The sequence below is a fragment of the Protobothrops mucrosquamatus genome, unplaced genomic scaffold (assembly GCF_001527695.2).
Source record: "Protobothrops mucrosquamatus isolate PMUCROS unplaced genomic scaffold, P.Mucros_1.0 scaffold209, whole genome shotgun sequence".
Taxonomy (NCBI): Eukaryota; Metazoa; Chordata; class Lepidosauria; order Squamata; family Viperidae; genus Protobothrops; species Protobothrops mucrosquamatus.
Genome location: NW_015386563.1, coordinates 1,393,407 through 1,410,832, shown reverse-complemented (window position 1 = coordinate 1,410,832; position 17,426 = coordinate 1,393,407). Strand labels below are relative to the sequence as shown.

The 17,426-nt window shown below is 39.5% G+C and overlaps 1 protein-coding gene across 1 annotated transcript in view; it reads left to right on the top strand.

Annotated features, from left to right (window-relative positions):
• The first annotated feature begins 747 nt into the window (after positions 1–747).
• Positions 748–17,426, top strand: part of LRRC27 (leucine rich repeat containing 27) — a 58,995-nt gene continuing 42,316 nt past the window's right edge. Inside the window, exons 1-4 of the mRNA XM_015813968.2 lie at positions 748–861; positions 5,568–5,837; positions 6,129–6,259; positions 8,323–8,381. Coding sequence (XP_015669454.1) covers positions 5,628–5,837; positions 6,129–6,259; positions 8,323–8,381 — 400 coding nt within the window. The 5' untranslated portion in view covers positions 748–861; positions 5,568–5,627. The remainder of the gene's footprint in view (positions 862–5,567; positions 5,838–6,128; positions 6,260–8,322; positions 8,382–17,426) is intronic.

Below are 17,426 nucleotides of genomic sequence, written 5' to 3'. Positions count from 1 at the left end.
ATCGTGGGGATGCTGCAAAGGTCATAACTATGAAAAATGGTCTTAAGTCACATTTTTCAAGGCCGTTGTAACTTGGAACAGCCAGTAAACAGACTTGCAAGTCGAGGAAAACCCGTATTTTAAAGACCAGCTGATACCAAAATACGCCCCACAATGTGTTGCGAGGGCTTATCCTAAGAAGAACGGGAGGTGGGGATTCGAGGGTGATTGTTGCCTATTCAAATAAAAAAACATGCAGGCTCTAGTAAATGACGTGGGCTGCTTTTGAAGTTGCCAAAAACTGGCTTTTTCAGTTTTTATTATTTTAAACCTGTGCCTAAAATAAAGCCCAGCGCGGGAGGAAGGGGGGGGGGAATCTGAGGCTCTGAAGAGGCAGTGCCTAGAGGGGCCGAGGTGAGACGCGGGAGTGACAGACGGTGGGCGTGACTGGGAAGAGGATCTAAAAGGGGGGAGCAGCTGTCTGCGCCTGCTTCCCTCTCCCACCGCCCCCTCCCCTTCTGCGCTATTTTCCTCGCGTGGCGAACAAGCGGGGAATCCCATGCAAAATGCAAAAGCCACCGGAGACCCCCAATCTCCCTCCGCGGCAGCAGAAATAGCCCCTCGCCCTCGCTCCCTCCCTCCCGGAGCCGGCGAGGAAAGAGGCGGCCTCCTCCGGCGCTTCCCAGCAGCTTGAGGGTTACTATGGCGACCCCGGCAGCTGCTCCTTGAGGCCTGTTTGTTGCCTTTTGGTCACGGCATAAAGCAAGAAAAGGCGGGCGCCAATTATATGCCGGGGCTGGGGGGCGAGGGTGCGGCAGAAGGGAGCTACAGAGGAGTAGGCCTCCCCAGGGCAGCTGTCCGTTCCTCGCACCACTCCGCGGAGTAAGTTGTGAGAAAGGAGGAGGTGGAGGACATGGGGATGGGAGGAGGAATGGAGGCTTAAGGCGGCTAGAGAGCGCAAGCGAAATCTCAGGGCGTCGGGAAAAACGATGTGCTGCCTTATTGTGCCTCAATACGAATGTAAAGCATAAACCAAAACGGATGCTAAAGATTAGAAAGCCAACGAAAAGAGGGATTATTAGCTTTTTTTTTTCTCCTCCGGGCTCTGCCATCGACGCCGTGGGAGCTTCACGGGATAGGGTTATGTCCAACCTGGGAGTAACTTAACAAAAAGAAAAGTGATTTACCGCAGGGAAAATCGCAGACTTTCATTTGGCGACTGCAAAAGAGTCGGCTAGCAAGAGTCGTGCAGAATTAATTGGTTTGCCTTGCTGGGTGGGAGGGAGAGGGCCTGAGGTCCCATCCAGATTCCTGAGGCCTGTTTGTTGACTTTGACATAAAGAAAAGGTGACAAGAGGCAGGTGACTTAGGACAGAAATTCAGGCCAAGCACACTGATTGCCAAGCAATTGTGGCTGGCATGGTGCATATACGCATGCAGAGTAGTATATGCACCTTCAGCTTTCTTGTCAAAATTTCAGAAGTGGCTTGCCATTGTCTCCTTTTTAGGGCTGAGAGAGAATGATTGGCTCAAGGTCACCCAGCTGGCTTGTGCCTAAACTAGGGCTAGAACCTTAACCCAGTGGTTCTCAACCTGTGGGTCGGGACCCCATTTGGGGTCAATCGACCATTTCACGGGGGTCGCCAAGCAAGGATGTCTGCCATTTTTTTTTGTCCGCCATTTTTTCCCCCTTTTCCGGCGGGTGCCTTACCTCCCTTGGGCTGGGCCAGCTGGTGGTCGGCCTGCTCCGTCTCTGCCGCTTGCCAGCTACGCCTCGGCCGGCGCAGGGGGCGGAACCACGCATGCGCGGCGCTCCCGGGCAGGGAAAGTCCTCGACTTACGACCGGTTGGGTAGTCCTCGACTTACGCCCGGTTTAGTCCTCGACTTATGACCGGTTTAGTCCTCGACTTACGACCGGTTGGGGTCGCGGCATTAAAAAGGTTGAGAACCACTGCCTTAACCATTATATCAAACTGGCTAAATGTAATGATGACATATAACTGATTGCGTAAAAGTGAAGAGACCAACGGTAATAATAAAAAGAGCAACTTTAGAATTCAAGTCTGGCATGCCTTTTTTTCTGATAGTATTGAAATGAACAAAAAAGAGACAGTTGGATCTAATGGTTAAGGCCCCAGACTGAAAACCTGGAGTCTTAGATTCTAGTCTTCTTTTAGACATGAAAGCAAAGTCACCCAGTGTCAATTTACAATGTCAAGCTCAATTAACAAGCCAGTCAGACAATTCTTGTCACAACAAATGGATCAACACTGGATCTGAAAAAAAGAACCTCTTGTGGGAAGATGGTAAGAAGAAAAAAGATCAAATCAACAAAAACATACTATAACTTTGGATATCTCACTGATCTTGAAAGTAAGGGATGTTTGATGCTGATGTTGCTGTACAAGAGTTTATAATTTGCCATCATTCCCAATCCCTCCTCTGACGTCTGAGTAAATATTTTCAGAAATGAGAAGCCAAGATTGTACGTATCTTTTACCCTAGCATCCCTAGATATAATCCTGTAAACTGTGTAGTATGCCAAAGTGTATAATCCAATTAAATTGGCAATCTCCAAACATTTCAGATGATGAATAATACAGATTTTACAGATTAGTATCCTAGGATAAAAATGCATAAACAAACAGACTATAGCATGAGGTTTCCTATGCATCATTAGAAGGAAAATTGATGAGAATTTATCTTTTAAACATCTAACATCCATTGCTTGTACTGTGAATGAAATCAGCAAAAAAAAAAGTAAATTAAGTGACTGAGGTAAGGAATTTTATTATAGAACATGCATGATAGAAAAAGACGCTTTGAGTGGGTGGAATGAAGAAAAAGTTACGGTTCTGTGATGGAAGCACTTGGAAAACAGCAGTGCTGTTCTGAAGTGAGAGTTCTGAAGTAGAGACTAAAGGAAATAATTACATGGATGGCAAGAAGACTACAGATAGTCCTTGTTTAGTGACTGCCTTCTACACTGACTGTTCGCAATTATGATGCTGATGAAAAAGTAATGTGACTAATCCTCACATTTATGACCTTAGCAGGTCTGTAAAGCAAATGAAAACTGAAAGATCATAAAAATAATCACAGTTTCAATTACCACTTTGCTTAACGACTGAGTTGCTGGTCCCAATTGTAGCCACTAAACAAGGACTATCTACAGTATATACTATAAAAGATAAGCTAGAGAGAAAAAATTATTATTGCCTTAAAAATGAAGAGTTCTGTTGAAGTCAAATTGTGTTATTTTCTATTGAAGTTTGGGTCTGAAACTAGAACTAAACTTGTGACTGTCAGTCTCAGTTTAGATACTTCTATTGGGAAAACAATGATTATTAATTTGATTAGGTATCACCAAGTTGCTGAGTCTTAGCAACCAGGGTGTCAAATTTTCTCCATGATCTTTCAGGTCTTCCAATGGTGCCCTCATTGCCACTGTAACTGAGTCCATCTATCTTGGCTGTTTGTCATTTTCTCTTTTCCTCCTACTTCTTCCAGCATTAGAGCCTTCTCTGAAGAGCAAGTTCTTTGCATAATATACCCAAAGTAGATAATTTGTGAGTGGTCATTTGTTCCTCAAAGGAGACCTCTGATTGGATTCATTGAATAGATCCATTTGTGTATTTTCTTGGCTGTCCATGGTATTCTCAGGAGCCTTATCCAACATCATTGCAGCATTCCTGCAGTCTCATGAATAAAATTGACCCATCTGCATTGGTGACTGTCTTTTGGCTGCCTGACTACCTACTGCTACCTACTGCTGTCAGCTGCCCCTATCACTTAGCCCTGCTCCCATTGTACCAAAGGAAGCCTTCTTTCATGCCCTCTTTATCTTGCGCTGGTGCTGCTGGGGCCTTTTCTTGCAAGCCATTCGGGGCTTCCATTTGTGTGCTGACTAAAGCCTCTATTCACATCCTCTCCAGGGCCCCTGTTCACACACCAGCCAGGACTTTCTTTCACATGCCAGTGCAAAAGAAGGCCCCAATTAGAAGGAGGCACTGGCCAGTGTGTAGAGGGGTGCAGAAGCCCTAGCTGGCGATTGAGAGAAGCCAGCACAAGAGGGAAGGTCCCAGTTGCACGTGTGAAAGAAGAGCCTAGTCAGTCTAGTAGTTACATGCAATGAGATAGCGGGGAAGGCTGGGCAGCAGGAGAGCTGGCGGCAGTGAATTGGTGGGTAGCCAAAAGGGCAGAGATGGAGCAGAGATAGGTGTATGGAGTGTGTGCATTTTTTCCAAAAATGGCTTGGATCCAGGAGGTCCTCGCCTAACAACCACATGGGATTCATTCAACAACAGCAATTGGGATTGATAGAACTGCTATCGCTAAGCAGAATGGTCACATAACATTTCACTTAAAGACTGTGTCACCTAATATGGAGTTGCTGATCCCAATTAGAGTTGTTAAGTGAGGACTATTTGTACTTCATGACATTAAAATGACATGGCATTTGGAGTTTCAGTACTGTAAAATGTGCAATGTCACAGATGTAAAAAAATAATTCTCAAAACCCCAAGTCATGTTGTGGCAGAGGTGTGGAGACACAAAAGAATGTATGGAAGGCACCAGAAAATGGAGAAAATATCCATTAACACTATTAGCTCCCAGCATTGTCTTGTTGTTTACTTTGATATGTTATCCTGTGTGAATGAAAATGAAGGGCTAGTTATCTGAGGACTTCTCAAATAAAAGAATGCTAGCAAGCTTTGTTGGCATTTGATTTCTATGGCAGTAACTTACGTACTTTGCAGTCTACTAAACATAAGGATCAGTGGGGTGTAGATAGTTACACAATTACATGTGACCCCTGTTTGTCTTTTCTATCTAGTTTTTGTATAAGAGGTAATTAATTTCTGGCCCTTTCTTCTTGCCTTTGCTCTATAGGCATCCATACAAGCAAACATTCTTTTGTCATTCTTGTTGTCTCTCTTCCTAGTAGGGTGTAGCTAGCAAAATGGTACAAAACCTCATGTTTTACTCTGATTGAACCTTCGTACTACAAAACCTCATTTTTACTCTGGTTGAACCTTTGTACTAAAATTAAGAAACATGTTCACTAATTCTTGCTCAAGTTAGATTTTACTGATTCCATGTTTAGGAGCACAAAATATTTCCCTTCAAATAGGATCTAGTAGCCAGAGTGGGCCTGAGGATCCGACTGAAAAGTATGTTAGTTTGGTCAGGTTTATTAGCATGTACCTGTGCCTTTTGCCAGTTACAGTAATGAAGCCTGAAACAAATGCTATCTATTTATATAAGGCATACAACCTAAAACTTAAAAAGGGGAAAAAGACAGCACTGCCCTTTAATTTTTTGGCAACTAATTTGTAAGCCCCACAAATAATCCAAATGAGATTATAGAGGGGTTTTTTTGTGTTTGTTGTGAAGTGCTAGTGATATTAGCAATTTTGGAAAGCAATTCTTATCAGCGTTCAGTTCTCCAATATTGTAGCATTATAACTAACACAATTGTGAAGTAAAACCATTGATTTAAGAAAAAGTTATTCTGCTAATGTTAAATCCATTTAGAAACTATATTTACACATGATTTACACATATCCATTTTGTTATTTTTCAGTTTATTATCTTTGAATTACAGAGTTGCTAGACTTCTGGCTTAATCAAAGTTAATTAACAAATGGAAGAAAAGTGGTATTATACAGAAAACAATGGCAGTGGAGATAACTGTCAAAATATTCAAAGGAGGAACGATTCAGTTTCTAGTTCATCAAGGCGCATCCACCGAGCTCTCGAAAAACTTGTATCTAATTCAGCAGTCTCTTTGGATCTGAGTCGAAAAGATCTACAGCATCTTACTTCAGAAATATACAGATTATTTAATCTCAGAGTAAGTCTTTCACTATTAACATACCTAATTAAAGGATAACTGAAAAATATGTTTTCCCACTTGAGATGTTGCAGTATATACAAATTGCATTTTAAGATAACTGTATTCTTGATAATCCTTTAAAAATTACTTGAATAATTTTAGCACTTTTTATCATTTTGTGGGAAATTATTACTTTCAAATTATATGTTAAGCAATACAATCTCATAGGCTACTCATCTGTTTCTCTCTCTCTCTCTCTGTCTTTCCCCCCTCCCCCTTCCTCTCCCTCTCCCTCTTCTCCCCTTTTAGTATTTACATCTGGAAGGAAATGCCCTTTCTATAATTCCTGAAGATTTTTTTCAGACCTTGTCAAATCTTACTTGGCTAGATCTGCGCTATAATAAATTGAAAGAGCTTCCTTCTGGGATTGGATGCCACAAGTAAGTTTTCTGCTATATAAATATGTCCATTGTTTTTTAAAAAGGAATTTGTTCAATAGTAGATATCATGTAACTATGATTCAACAAATTGAGTAGTAGTACTCAAACCATGTATGATTAAATATTAACACTAATGTATCATCACAAGAACAAATAAAGGTAGTCTTTGACTTACAATAGCTCATTTAGTGACTGTTCAAAGTTACAACAACACTGAAAAAAATGATGACTGTTTTTCACACTTACAACTGTTGTAGCATCTCCATGTTCACATGATCAAAATTCGGGTGCTTGGCAACTGGTTCTTATTTATGACAGTTGCAGTGTCCCAGGGTCATGTGATCACCTTTTGCAACCTTCTGACAAGCAAAGTCAATGAGGAAGCCAAATTCATTTAACAAACATGTTACTAACTTAACAGCTGCAGTGATTCACTTAACAAATGTGGCGAGAAAAGATCGTAAAATGGGGCAAAATTCACTTAACAAATGTCTCGCTTAGCAACAGAAATGTTGGGCTCAATGGTAGTCGTAAGTCAAGAACTACCTGTATTGGAAATACTTTTGCAATGTATGGACTTCATTTTTTAGAATTCTTAACAGTGCCCCTGATGGTTGGAGAATTCTGGCCTTGGAAATCCACACATTGTAAAGTTGTCCAGGTTAGGAAGCCCCATTATAACTCTACCCTTCAGCGATTCTTTGTCCTTAGAATAGCCTGGCTGACATTAGGAAATGCTACCCCCCCCACCCCCATTTATGAAAGACAGATGAAATTAAAAAGCTCCCAAGTTTCTTCTCCATTGCTTTGACAAAATATGGAAATATGACTTCTCATCTGAGAGAGGCCATATGTTATCAGTGTCACTAGTGAAGTGTGGGGCAACCAATAATAACAACCAGGTTAATTCTTATATAGGAGATCGGTACAGAGCCTTGATGGGAAAAGATGTTGTTTTTTATTCAAGTGTATGCCAACTTCTGGAAAGAAAGTGAGATCTTATTTTATATCAAAAGAAGTGGATAAAGCGAGGAAAACTGACTCCTTTCTAAAATCTTGGCACATCTTCTTTCCATATTCAGCCAGGCAGAGATATCCCACAATGAACCATCTTGAACAACCTTAAGAGTCATAGTGGATATTTTTGTGAAGGCTGATGGCTCATTACTTTATGAAATTGCTCAGTTTCTGAAGCATGTGTTGGGCTTGCTGGTTTCTTCTGAAATAACTCAGTATTTAGGAAGCTTCTGGTGACTATTCCGGCACTGCAAATCTGAGTTTTGACCCAAACAGTGCCACTGCTGCTTTTAAAGTAATGTTGACTTTATCTTGGGAAACAAAATCACTAGATTGCCCAGTTGTGCTAAGAGCAATCCCACGACACATTCTATCCCTCATCTTCAGAAGACATTTGTGGGCAATTGAAGTGAATTCTAATAGGTCATGACACTTCCCTACAAACGCTTCATTTTGGGGGGCTATGATAATAGGCTGCAGAAAACACGGGTCTACAGTGAGCTTTCTTCACTTACATTGTTTTTATTTTTCCCAGTTGACATATTAATACTATATGTGAAGAAAACAGTGTGAATCTGTTTGTTGTGCCTTTTTTGCATTTATTATCAGTTTGCAAAGGAATATATGTTTGAAATAGTCTTAATGATAGAGAGAAGCTAATTTCAAAGTATGCTCCCCCAATATGTACAGCAGAATTTGATGATGGTGATGTATTTTAATGCACTAAATATAAAAAATAGCCTTTTGAAACGTCAGTCTATCGCTGATGTGACTACATATGTTTTCAAACTCAACGTATATATAATTTTTCTTATAGAAAGCATCTCCATCCTATTGGGCCCTGATGTGGGGTAGAAATTGATAAACAGTATTCTTATACAAGTACATATAATGCATTATAATTCATTAGGCCATTTAGATTCTTTCAGGAATCTACTTTTTTATTAAAGTAGTATAAGAATATATACATTAATCATCTCTTAGTTTCTTGACTAATCATATTTGTCATGATGTATTTAAATATTATTTTCTTATTTATTAAAAAGGCAGCTGAAAACTCTCCTGTTAGAGAAAAATCCTATTAAAAGGCTACCAGTGGAGCTTGGTAAGTATTCTGTCCCCTCAATACTATCTAACTGAACTTAGCATACATATATTCCTTTCAAAATACCCCTCTCAGGTAAGCAGCATGACAGGTCAGAAAAATAGTTAGAACAAATGGCATGAATGACATGAGCAAAGGAAAGAAAAGGAACAGAAATATAGCATGATCTAGTTTACAAACACACTAACTATATCTTTCTATCCTTGCAAATCATTCTTGATTTTATCATATTCTTATACTACTTCATATATTGCTTTTTTTTTCCAGACTTCTGACATTTTTCTTTCTGAGCATTTCATCAGTTCCATCCAGTCACAGATTTCTTGGCCTTTCTTTCTTCTTAACTATTCTTTTAAATATTTGTTTTGCACTTTTATCTTCATTCATTTTAGTATTCAGTTTACATAATTAGTTCATTTTTGTTCCTATCCCTTCTTATTTCGTTTTCTTTTTTTTGTCACGTTTTCCCCAACTTAATTGTTTTATTGTATTATAAAATGTGAATAATATAGAGTGCAGATAATTTGTTTATTCAAATGAAATTAAAAATAGTTACCACTGTGATGATTTAGATAAATTAAATGTTTAAACCTGAAGAAAAAAAGGTTATCTCAATGTTAAATATTTTCTAAAAGGTAATAATAAGGTTGCTTAAATTGTACAGTGATATTGATAAACAGTTTTAAAATGCACTGAGTTATTTTATAAAAAGAAAAATATATTTATAAAGAAAAAAATTAATCTTTAGACTTAACTAGACAACACAGGACCCACTGGGTTCTCGTTTCAGAGATATTTCCTTGCCAGATTCCTCAATGTCTTCAACAAAGGCAGAGCTCCTAATGTACTGGAAAAGTTCTTAAAATTTCAGGGTGATATTCTGAGATGTGTCTGTCTTGAAAGTAGCCCATGTTGAACTCTATAGTACAGTTAAACATCATCAACTGACCACAGAAAATGTTTTATAACATTTTGTATAATGCCATAAAATCCTTTATGGCAATGTTTACGGTATGTCATAAAAGCGCAGAGGGGCTGGTGGCGAGTTAGAGGTGGGAGAGACCTATTCCAGTGACTTGGACCATCTATGTTGGGTTCCCCGTTGAATTTCTGAGAAGCCAGCAAGGAAGGTTGCCAATGGTGGCCACATGATTGCAGGGCATTTGGCAACTGGTTGTAAGTGCAGACAGATTACCAAATACACAGATCATGATTGCGGGGATGCTGGGATGGCCAGAACTCTGAAGACCAGTTATAAACCCAGTTCATTCATCAGCCATCTTAACTTGGAATGGTCCCCAACTGAATGGTCATGGCTTGACCTATCCTATACTGACAATTTTTTGCCATTCTGATAAGATTTTCTCTGAGGTTGAGATTAGCCCCATTTGAAACAACTTTATCTTGGATAATACATTATTTTTAATAAATTGATCCTTACCAGAAAGGTTTCAAATATCTCCCCATTTTGAAATCTTGTTTGATTTCTTGCCATAATATAGCATACAAGTATTCCTTGACTTATCACCAACATCAAGCACAAAATTTCTGTTCCTAAACAAGATGGTTGTTAGTGAGTCATGTCTCATGTTATTACCTTTTTGCCATGGTTGTTAAATGAATGTTATAAGTGAATGTTGCAATTGTTAAGCAAATCTGGCTTCCCCCATTGATTTTACTTGTCCAAAGCCCCCAACACGGTTGCAAATAACAATCGCAGGACCCTGGGATGCTGTAATCATTGTAAATAAATACATGCTGGTTGCCAAACGTTGAAAAGTTGATCACATGACTGGGGCTGCTGCAGTGGTCATAATTGGTCATAAGTGTGAAAACTGGTCATAAGTCACTTTTTCAGTTCCGTTGTAACTTTGAACAGTCATTAAACAAATTGTTGTAAGTTGAGGATTACCTGTAGTTATTTTTATTTATTGATTGATTATTACCTTCAAATGGAAACTAAGGTATTTCACTGAATGGCTTATCTGACAGTCAGATTCTTCCCACAAGAGATTAATTTCTTTGTTTCATCTTCTTAAGCAACCTCTTCTCACTACACTTAACCGACTTTCATGTTTCTCCTGGCTCTGTTCCCATCTCTGACTTTCATATACAGAAAAGTGTTCTTATATATAGCCGTTTTGCTTCTTTTGACACATATTTATTCATCACAAAAAACCTTATACTCTGCACTGCCTTCTACCAGGATTTACCTAACCCTTGTTTGTCTATTTTTCTACATTTAGTAAATAAAAGGTTCAAATCTTACAGATATATAGTTTGTCTAGAAAGTACTCACACCGGTGAAGCGAACAGAATATAAAACTATTGATGACCTTGAGTCAAGCCTGGGTTTATTAGCATTTCATTTTCTTATACTTCTATAAGTGCTATGTGAGCCTTGTATTTTCCTAAAGAAAATATTTCTTTATGTAAGAGCAACAAGGTCTATGTGCAGATATTTTTGTATTACATTAGAAGTTAACATACCCATAAGAATAAATAAGAATAGTGTAGAAAAGGGGGGAGAAAAGAGGCACAGAAGATTTGAAACTGGGAATAGCATGACTACTGTTTTTATTACTGCTGAGGAATATTCTTGAAAAGAAAAATTGTTTTACAACATTAATAATAGGATTTAACTGACAGCAATTTAGAATAAGGGAAACCTGTTACAGAAAGGTATTTGTCTTCCAGCACTGCTTTTACAGAAATAATTTATGTGCAAATATACATGTAATCATGTGTATTTGTCAGCAAAAAAGAAATCTGAACATGTAATCATGAATAAAATATAGTCTAATGCAGAATACTAAGTACTACAGCTTCAAAAAATAAGAGCAAAAACAGTGGAAATAGTAATTACTCAAGCTGTGAGTGGACATTTTAAAATACTATTTTGAAGGCAGTGTGAAAAATGTGTTATTACCTGCATCATGATCTTGGCAGTTTTCATATTGTTTTTCCCAGTTATATATGGGTTCTGTTTACTTTATATTACTCAAATGTATTTGTACTGTGACATTTTTCATAATGAAATTAAACAGGCTTCCGTAAAGAGAAAAATATGTTATAGCTTAAGTATATTTTAAATTTTGGTATAATATAATTCAGAGGTTTTTCAATATACTTTTTTTTATCAAAGTGTGATAAGTACAATGGAGAATTAAGAACTGTGGATTACAGTAGATTTTGGTCCTAACAATAATTCTAATCAATTTTTATCCCACTCTCATTTTCTAGAGACATTTACTGGCAGTCCTCAACTAACAACAGTTCATTTAGTGACTGTTCGAAGTTAGAGTGGCACTGAAAAAAGTGACTTATGACCGTTTTCCCCACTTACGACCATTGCAGAATCCCCAAGGTCACATGATCAAAATTCGGCTGCCTGCCAACTGGTTCTTATTTATGACAGTTGCAGGGTCCAGGCTCATGTGATCACCTTTTGCAACCTTCTGACAAGCAAAGTCAATGAGGAAGCCAAATTCATTTAACAAACATGTTACTAACTTAACAACTGCAGTGATTCACTTAACAATTGTGGCGAGAAAAGTTCGTAAAATGGGGCAAAATTCACTTAACAAATGTCTCGCTTAGCAACAGAAATGTTGGGCTCAATGGTGGTCGTAAGTCAAGAACTACCTGTATTGGAAATACTTTTGCAATGTATGGATTTCATTTTTTAGAATTCTTAACAGATGGTTGGAGAATTCTGGCCATGGAAATCCACACATTGTAAAGTTGCCCAGATTGGGAAGCACCGTTATAACTACCCTTCAGCGATTCTTTGTCCTTAGAATAGCCTGGCTGACATTAGGAAATGCTACACACACACCCCACCCCCACTTATGAAAGACAGATGAAATTAAAAGGCTCCAAAGTTTCTTCTCCATTGCTTTGACAAAATATGGAAATATGTGTGATAAATTGTTGCCCTTTAGGCTGACTTCTCATCTGAGAGAGACCATATGTTACCAGTGTCACTAGTGAAGTGTGGGGCAACCAATAATAACAACCAGGTTAATTCAGTGGGGAAGCCAGATTCACTTAGCAACCATTTTACTACCTTAACAACTGCAGTGATTCACTTAACAACTGTGTCAAGAAAGGTCATAAAATGGGGCAAAACTCGCTTAACAAAATGTCTCACTTGGCAACAGACGTTTTGGGCTCAAGTACTGCATACAGGACATTTATTATACATATAATGACTTATTCAGACATTTTTTCAAGGTATCCAGATAATCTTATTTTCTATCCAGAACATTCGTATGTTTTCCCACTTCTAGAAAAAGGAATAGCTGCACAGTATCTTTTGATTCAAAGCAGTAAGGTGCTGTCCATCTGAGAACACCCACCTTTCACAGTGCATGCTGTTGATTAAAACAACATTTTAGATTTCATGGAAATTTATAAGAAATAGCATAAACATTAAATAAAGCTAAGATAATCCATTTTTCTATTAGTAATAAGGGAAGTTTCTGCCCTCTAGTGGAGACATCTGTGAAAAACAGTTTCTGGAGTTACATATCCCAGCAGTAGGGATAGAAATATATTTTTCAGGGCCTGTTTATATGTAGGGTAGATTCTATCAGGTATCTAATAGAATAAGGTGGTAACAAGGAGCTATGCAGAATTAGTCCTGAATGGTTTCGCTTTCATTGCCTATTAAAAGAAATTCCTGTATATACTGAGGAGTGCCATGAGAAAAAGAGGATGAATACTGTAACAGAATAACAGAGTTTGAAGGGACCCGGAGGTCTTCTATGCAATTCCCAGCTCAAGCAAGAAACCCTGTATCATTTCAGATAAATCATTGTCCAGTCTCTTCTTAAAAACCTCCAGTGTTGGAGAACCCACAATTTCTGGAGGCAAGTCATTCCACTGATTAATTGTTCTAACTGTCAGGAAATTTCTCCTTAGTTGTAAGATGAAGAGGCTCTTAAGACACTAAACTAAAATCCATGAGTTTGTAGGTGTTTGGAATTAAATGAAGTTTGGTTTTTTGCTTGCTTTTAAAGATGTGGAGGGTAGATCAGTGTGTGCACAGACTTTTTTTAAATGACATTTTTTAAAAAAAAATCTTACATCTTTCTTGCTTGGAGTTGGTCCTAGCAGCAGCAGCAGCAGCAGCAGTGGCATGTACAGATGTGTAGCAGCTCTAGATGGAAGCCAGCATAGCATATTCTTGGGAATTAGCAGCATGAAGCAGCGGGCATCAGCTTCACCAGCAGCTTCTTCTGTACTGTGGCTTTCTACTTTGCTGGCTCATAGATAACCCTAGAATGGAGCAAATGGTCTGGTCCTTTCACTTATGTAGAACAGATATGAGTGGAGTTACTTCTCACAAATGAAGGCAAATATACATGTCCCAGGATAATGTTCAAGATCCAATCTGAGTTGGTCACCAGGACCAAAGGTTTACTCTTCCAAGCTTTTGGACTCTTGCTGGAGCCCATCCTCAGGGAACTTCTCTACTGGAAAATGTGCTTTGGGCTATTCTATGAGTCATATTTATGTGATGTCTTCCTATTGGTTAATTGGTGTGTTGGTGGCCGGCGATTGGCTATTGTTTCCAAGCCAAGAATGGATGATAAATGGGAATGGTTGGTGACCTGCAATTGTTTTATCACCCTTGTTGCTGGAGCAGTGAGGAGAGGTTATATTACCTGCCATGGCGAATGAAAGTATGTCTGAGGGAGATTAAATACTTTAGCCTGGGAGGTGGAAAGTGTGGAGACGAAACTAGGGTAGGAGAGAGTAATTCCAACAAGGTTGTGATATATAAGTGAGTGGAGCAGTCACAGGGATGATAAATTTGGGGACTGCAACCTGTCTTATCTTCCAGTCAGTATTCAAGATCAGATCATCACATTCTTGATGGCCTGGGTTCTAGCTGCTGTAACTGAACATTAGACCAATATGTAATAAAACCACCCTCATCCACAATTGACTGTAAGTGAGGCAGCCCACTTGTTGTGTGTGGTTGAGTTTGGGTGGCCCCAGAGAGAGGAGGTCCTCTCCCATAGATATGCCACCTGCATTTTCAGCTGTGAAGCCAGGATGGAGATGGTGGTGATGTTGACAGTTGTCATCCATAATACCTTAATGGCATTTTGTGTGTGTGTCCTAGCTTTGGTTTTAAAAAAAATGTTCATGTAGTAGAAAGGCAAAGTTCAGGCATAATGCAGGCACTTGGAGGCCAAACTTGCAAAGATATTGGGCAGGAATACACACACACACACACACACACACACAAAGTTTAGGAACAATTATTTTGCAACTGGACTTATAAAAGTGTTAGGACGTTTATCTGGAGAGATGGCAGCAGACAACAGAAAAAGAGTTGGGGGAAACAAGAGAAAGAATATGTGTGTGCAAGATAAATTGCTTGATAAATTACTTGGGGCTAGGGAAAAGGCATAATCTGAATAGTTTGTAATCCATTACTACACAACAGCTTGTAAAGTATCAAGGGATGAGTCAGGAGCTTGGCCAGGAACACCAAGGTCAAAACAAGCAGAAATCAAGAACAGGAATTCACAAATAAAGATGCCGAAGTTGCTTCCAGGAACAGAAGGAGTCCCTGCATAGATTAAATCTCCCCGCCAAGCGTACACAGCCGAAACATTTCCTGCTCAGCAGTTGCCAATAATGAAGCATGGGGCTTGCTTGCAGAGTCAGCATCTTTCTGCTTGCTTGCAAGGTGCTTACTTTGCCAAAGTGCAGGATTCTCAGGCCTGTAAAGCTTCTTGGCACCCGAGTTAACTGGCTGAGCAGAGGATATCAGTATTGGATCCCTGGCTATTGAATCATTAGGCTCAGCACCCACTGGGACCTGATCTGTTTGCATCTTAGAACATGGGTCTGAGATGATGACATTTTCAGAGTTTTTGCTCTCCAGGTAAACAAGTAGGAGACCTTCTGGTTGAAGGATCCTGTTGTCTCCAGAGTTGTGGGTGCTCCATCACTGGAGGTTTTTAAGAAGAGATTGGACAACCATTTGCTTGAAATGGTATAGGGTTTTCTGCTTGAGCAGGGGGTTGGACTAGAAGACCTCCAAGATCCCTTCCAACTCTGTTGCTCTCTTATTCTGTTCTGTTAAGTGGAGCTCTAGGGAGCAGTTACTGTTCTACTAGCCTTCCTGCTGCAAAAGAACATCCCTCCTTGAGCTGCTAGTTTCTGTTGCAGGATTGGCCGTGGAGTCACTGGGAGCCTGACACATACCAGGGTTACACATTAAACTTTTCCTTTTTGGCCGTAGATTAGTTACAATCTGATCTGAAAGTGGAAGATAATATACAAGTAGTCCTCAAATTACAACCACAATTGAGCCCTAAATTTATGTTGCCAAGTGAGACATTTGTTACATGAGTTTTGCCCCATTTGACAACCTTTTTGCCACAGTTGTTAAGTGAATCACTGAAGTTGTTAAAGTTAGTAATGTGGTTGTTAATGTGCTTCCCCATTAACATTGCTTGTCAGAAGGTCGCAAAAGGTTATCATATGACCCCGTGCCATCGTAAATATGAACTAGTTGCCAGGCATCTGAATTTTGATCACATGACCATGGATATGCTACAACAGTCATAAGCGTGAAAAATGGTCATAAGTCACTTTTTTCAGTGTCATTGTAACTTTGAATGGTCACTAAATGAACTATTGTAAGTTGCGGATACCTGTAATCACTCCTTTGCCATGTCAGATCATTTTCTGGTCACCTTTTGGCTTGTCAGTGTAAGAAGGCAGGATCTATTTAATCAACCCACTCCAGGCCATTAGTGGACCCTGCAAGATTCCAGAGAGACTTTAGATTGCTTCCCAAGAATTTGATGGCAGTCTGGAATGAGCATAGGATGAGGACCCTGTATTGGATTTTTCCAAGTATTTTCTCATTATGCATCAATCCTAAGGTGCTCCTCGGTTTTCTGAGCAAGTTGTTCGTCAAAAATCAAAACTAAATCCAGCAAAGTGTAAACAAGAGCCCATATTAGGCATTTTATTGTGATAAAAACTTCTCTTTCTGCTGTTTCTGCATCTTTCCTAGTTCCCCTTAATCTCTCAGCAGATTCCAATATCATGGTATCCTTCTCGGCTGCCTATGGGAATTAGCAATGAGAGTACACTGTTGCATTGCTGGGTTTACTGTATTCAGTGTTTTCAGTGGTTGGGAGAATTTGACCCAGACACATCTGACATGTGTCACTGGGTTTCATGCTGTTGCCCTTCCTGTTTAATATCTAAATGATTCTGATGCTTAAAGTCATCTGTTAGTTGAAGTCAGGTATTGTTAGTTGCTGATGATACTCAGTTATGAGTCTTGATCCTGGGCAAATTAGATGCACAAGTAATAACTAGCACCATGAATCATACCTGGAAGAAGATTGGCAACCAGTACAGTTCAGAGAGCAATGGCTATCACAAGAGCATACTAAGGCAAGCCCATCACTGCATTCTGGCCAGCTGAAGCTTCTGAATGGTCTTCAAGGGCAGCCTCATATAGAGCATATTGCAGTAGTCAAGCCTTGAGGTGTCTAGGGCATGAATGGCCATCCGAAAGCCACTCCTCGCAATCTAGGAAAGGGCACAATTGATGCACCTGAGGTAGCTGAGCAAAGGTTCACTTAGCCACAGCTGCCATCTGCTCTTTGAACAGGAGTTATGAATTCAAGAGGACTCCCAGATTACATACCCCATCCTAGTATTTGAATGGAAAGTAATCTGATCCAGAATATTTTAATAACTATTCAATCTTAGTAGTATTCAGTTGGAGATAGTTTTCCCTATCCAGGCCTTTTGCAGAACTTCATATTATATAGCAGTTCTGCCTTTCCTGAGTTGGAGGGCTGTCATTCATGCCCTGGCCAATTTCCAGGTGGATTGTAGTAGCATGGTCTACGTGAAACTTCCCTTGAAAAGTATCTGGAAGCTTTAGCTGATACAAAATGCAGCAGCATGGGCAGTGATGGGTGCCCCTAGAATGGCATATATTACATCTCTGCTCTATGAGCTACATTAGTTGCCATATATGGCTTGGGATCT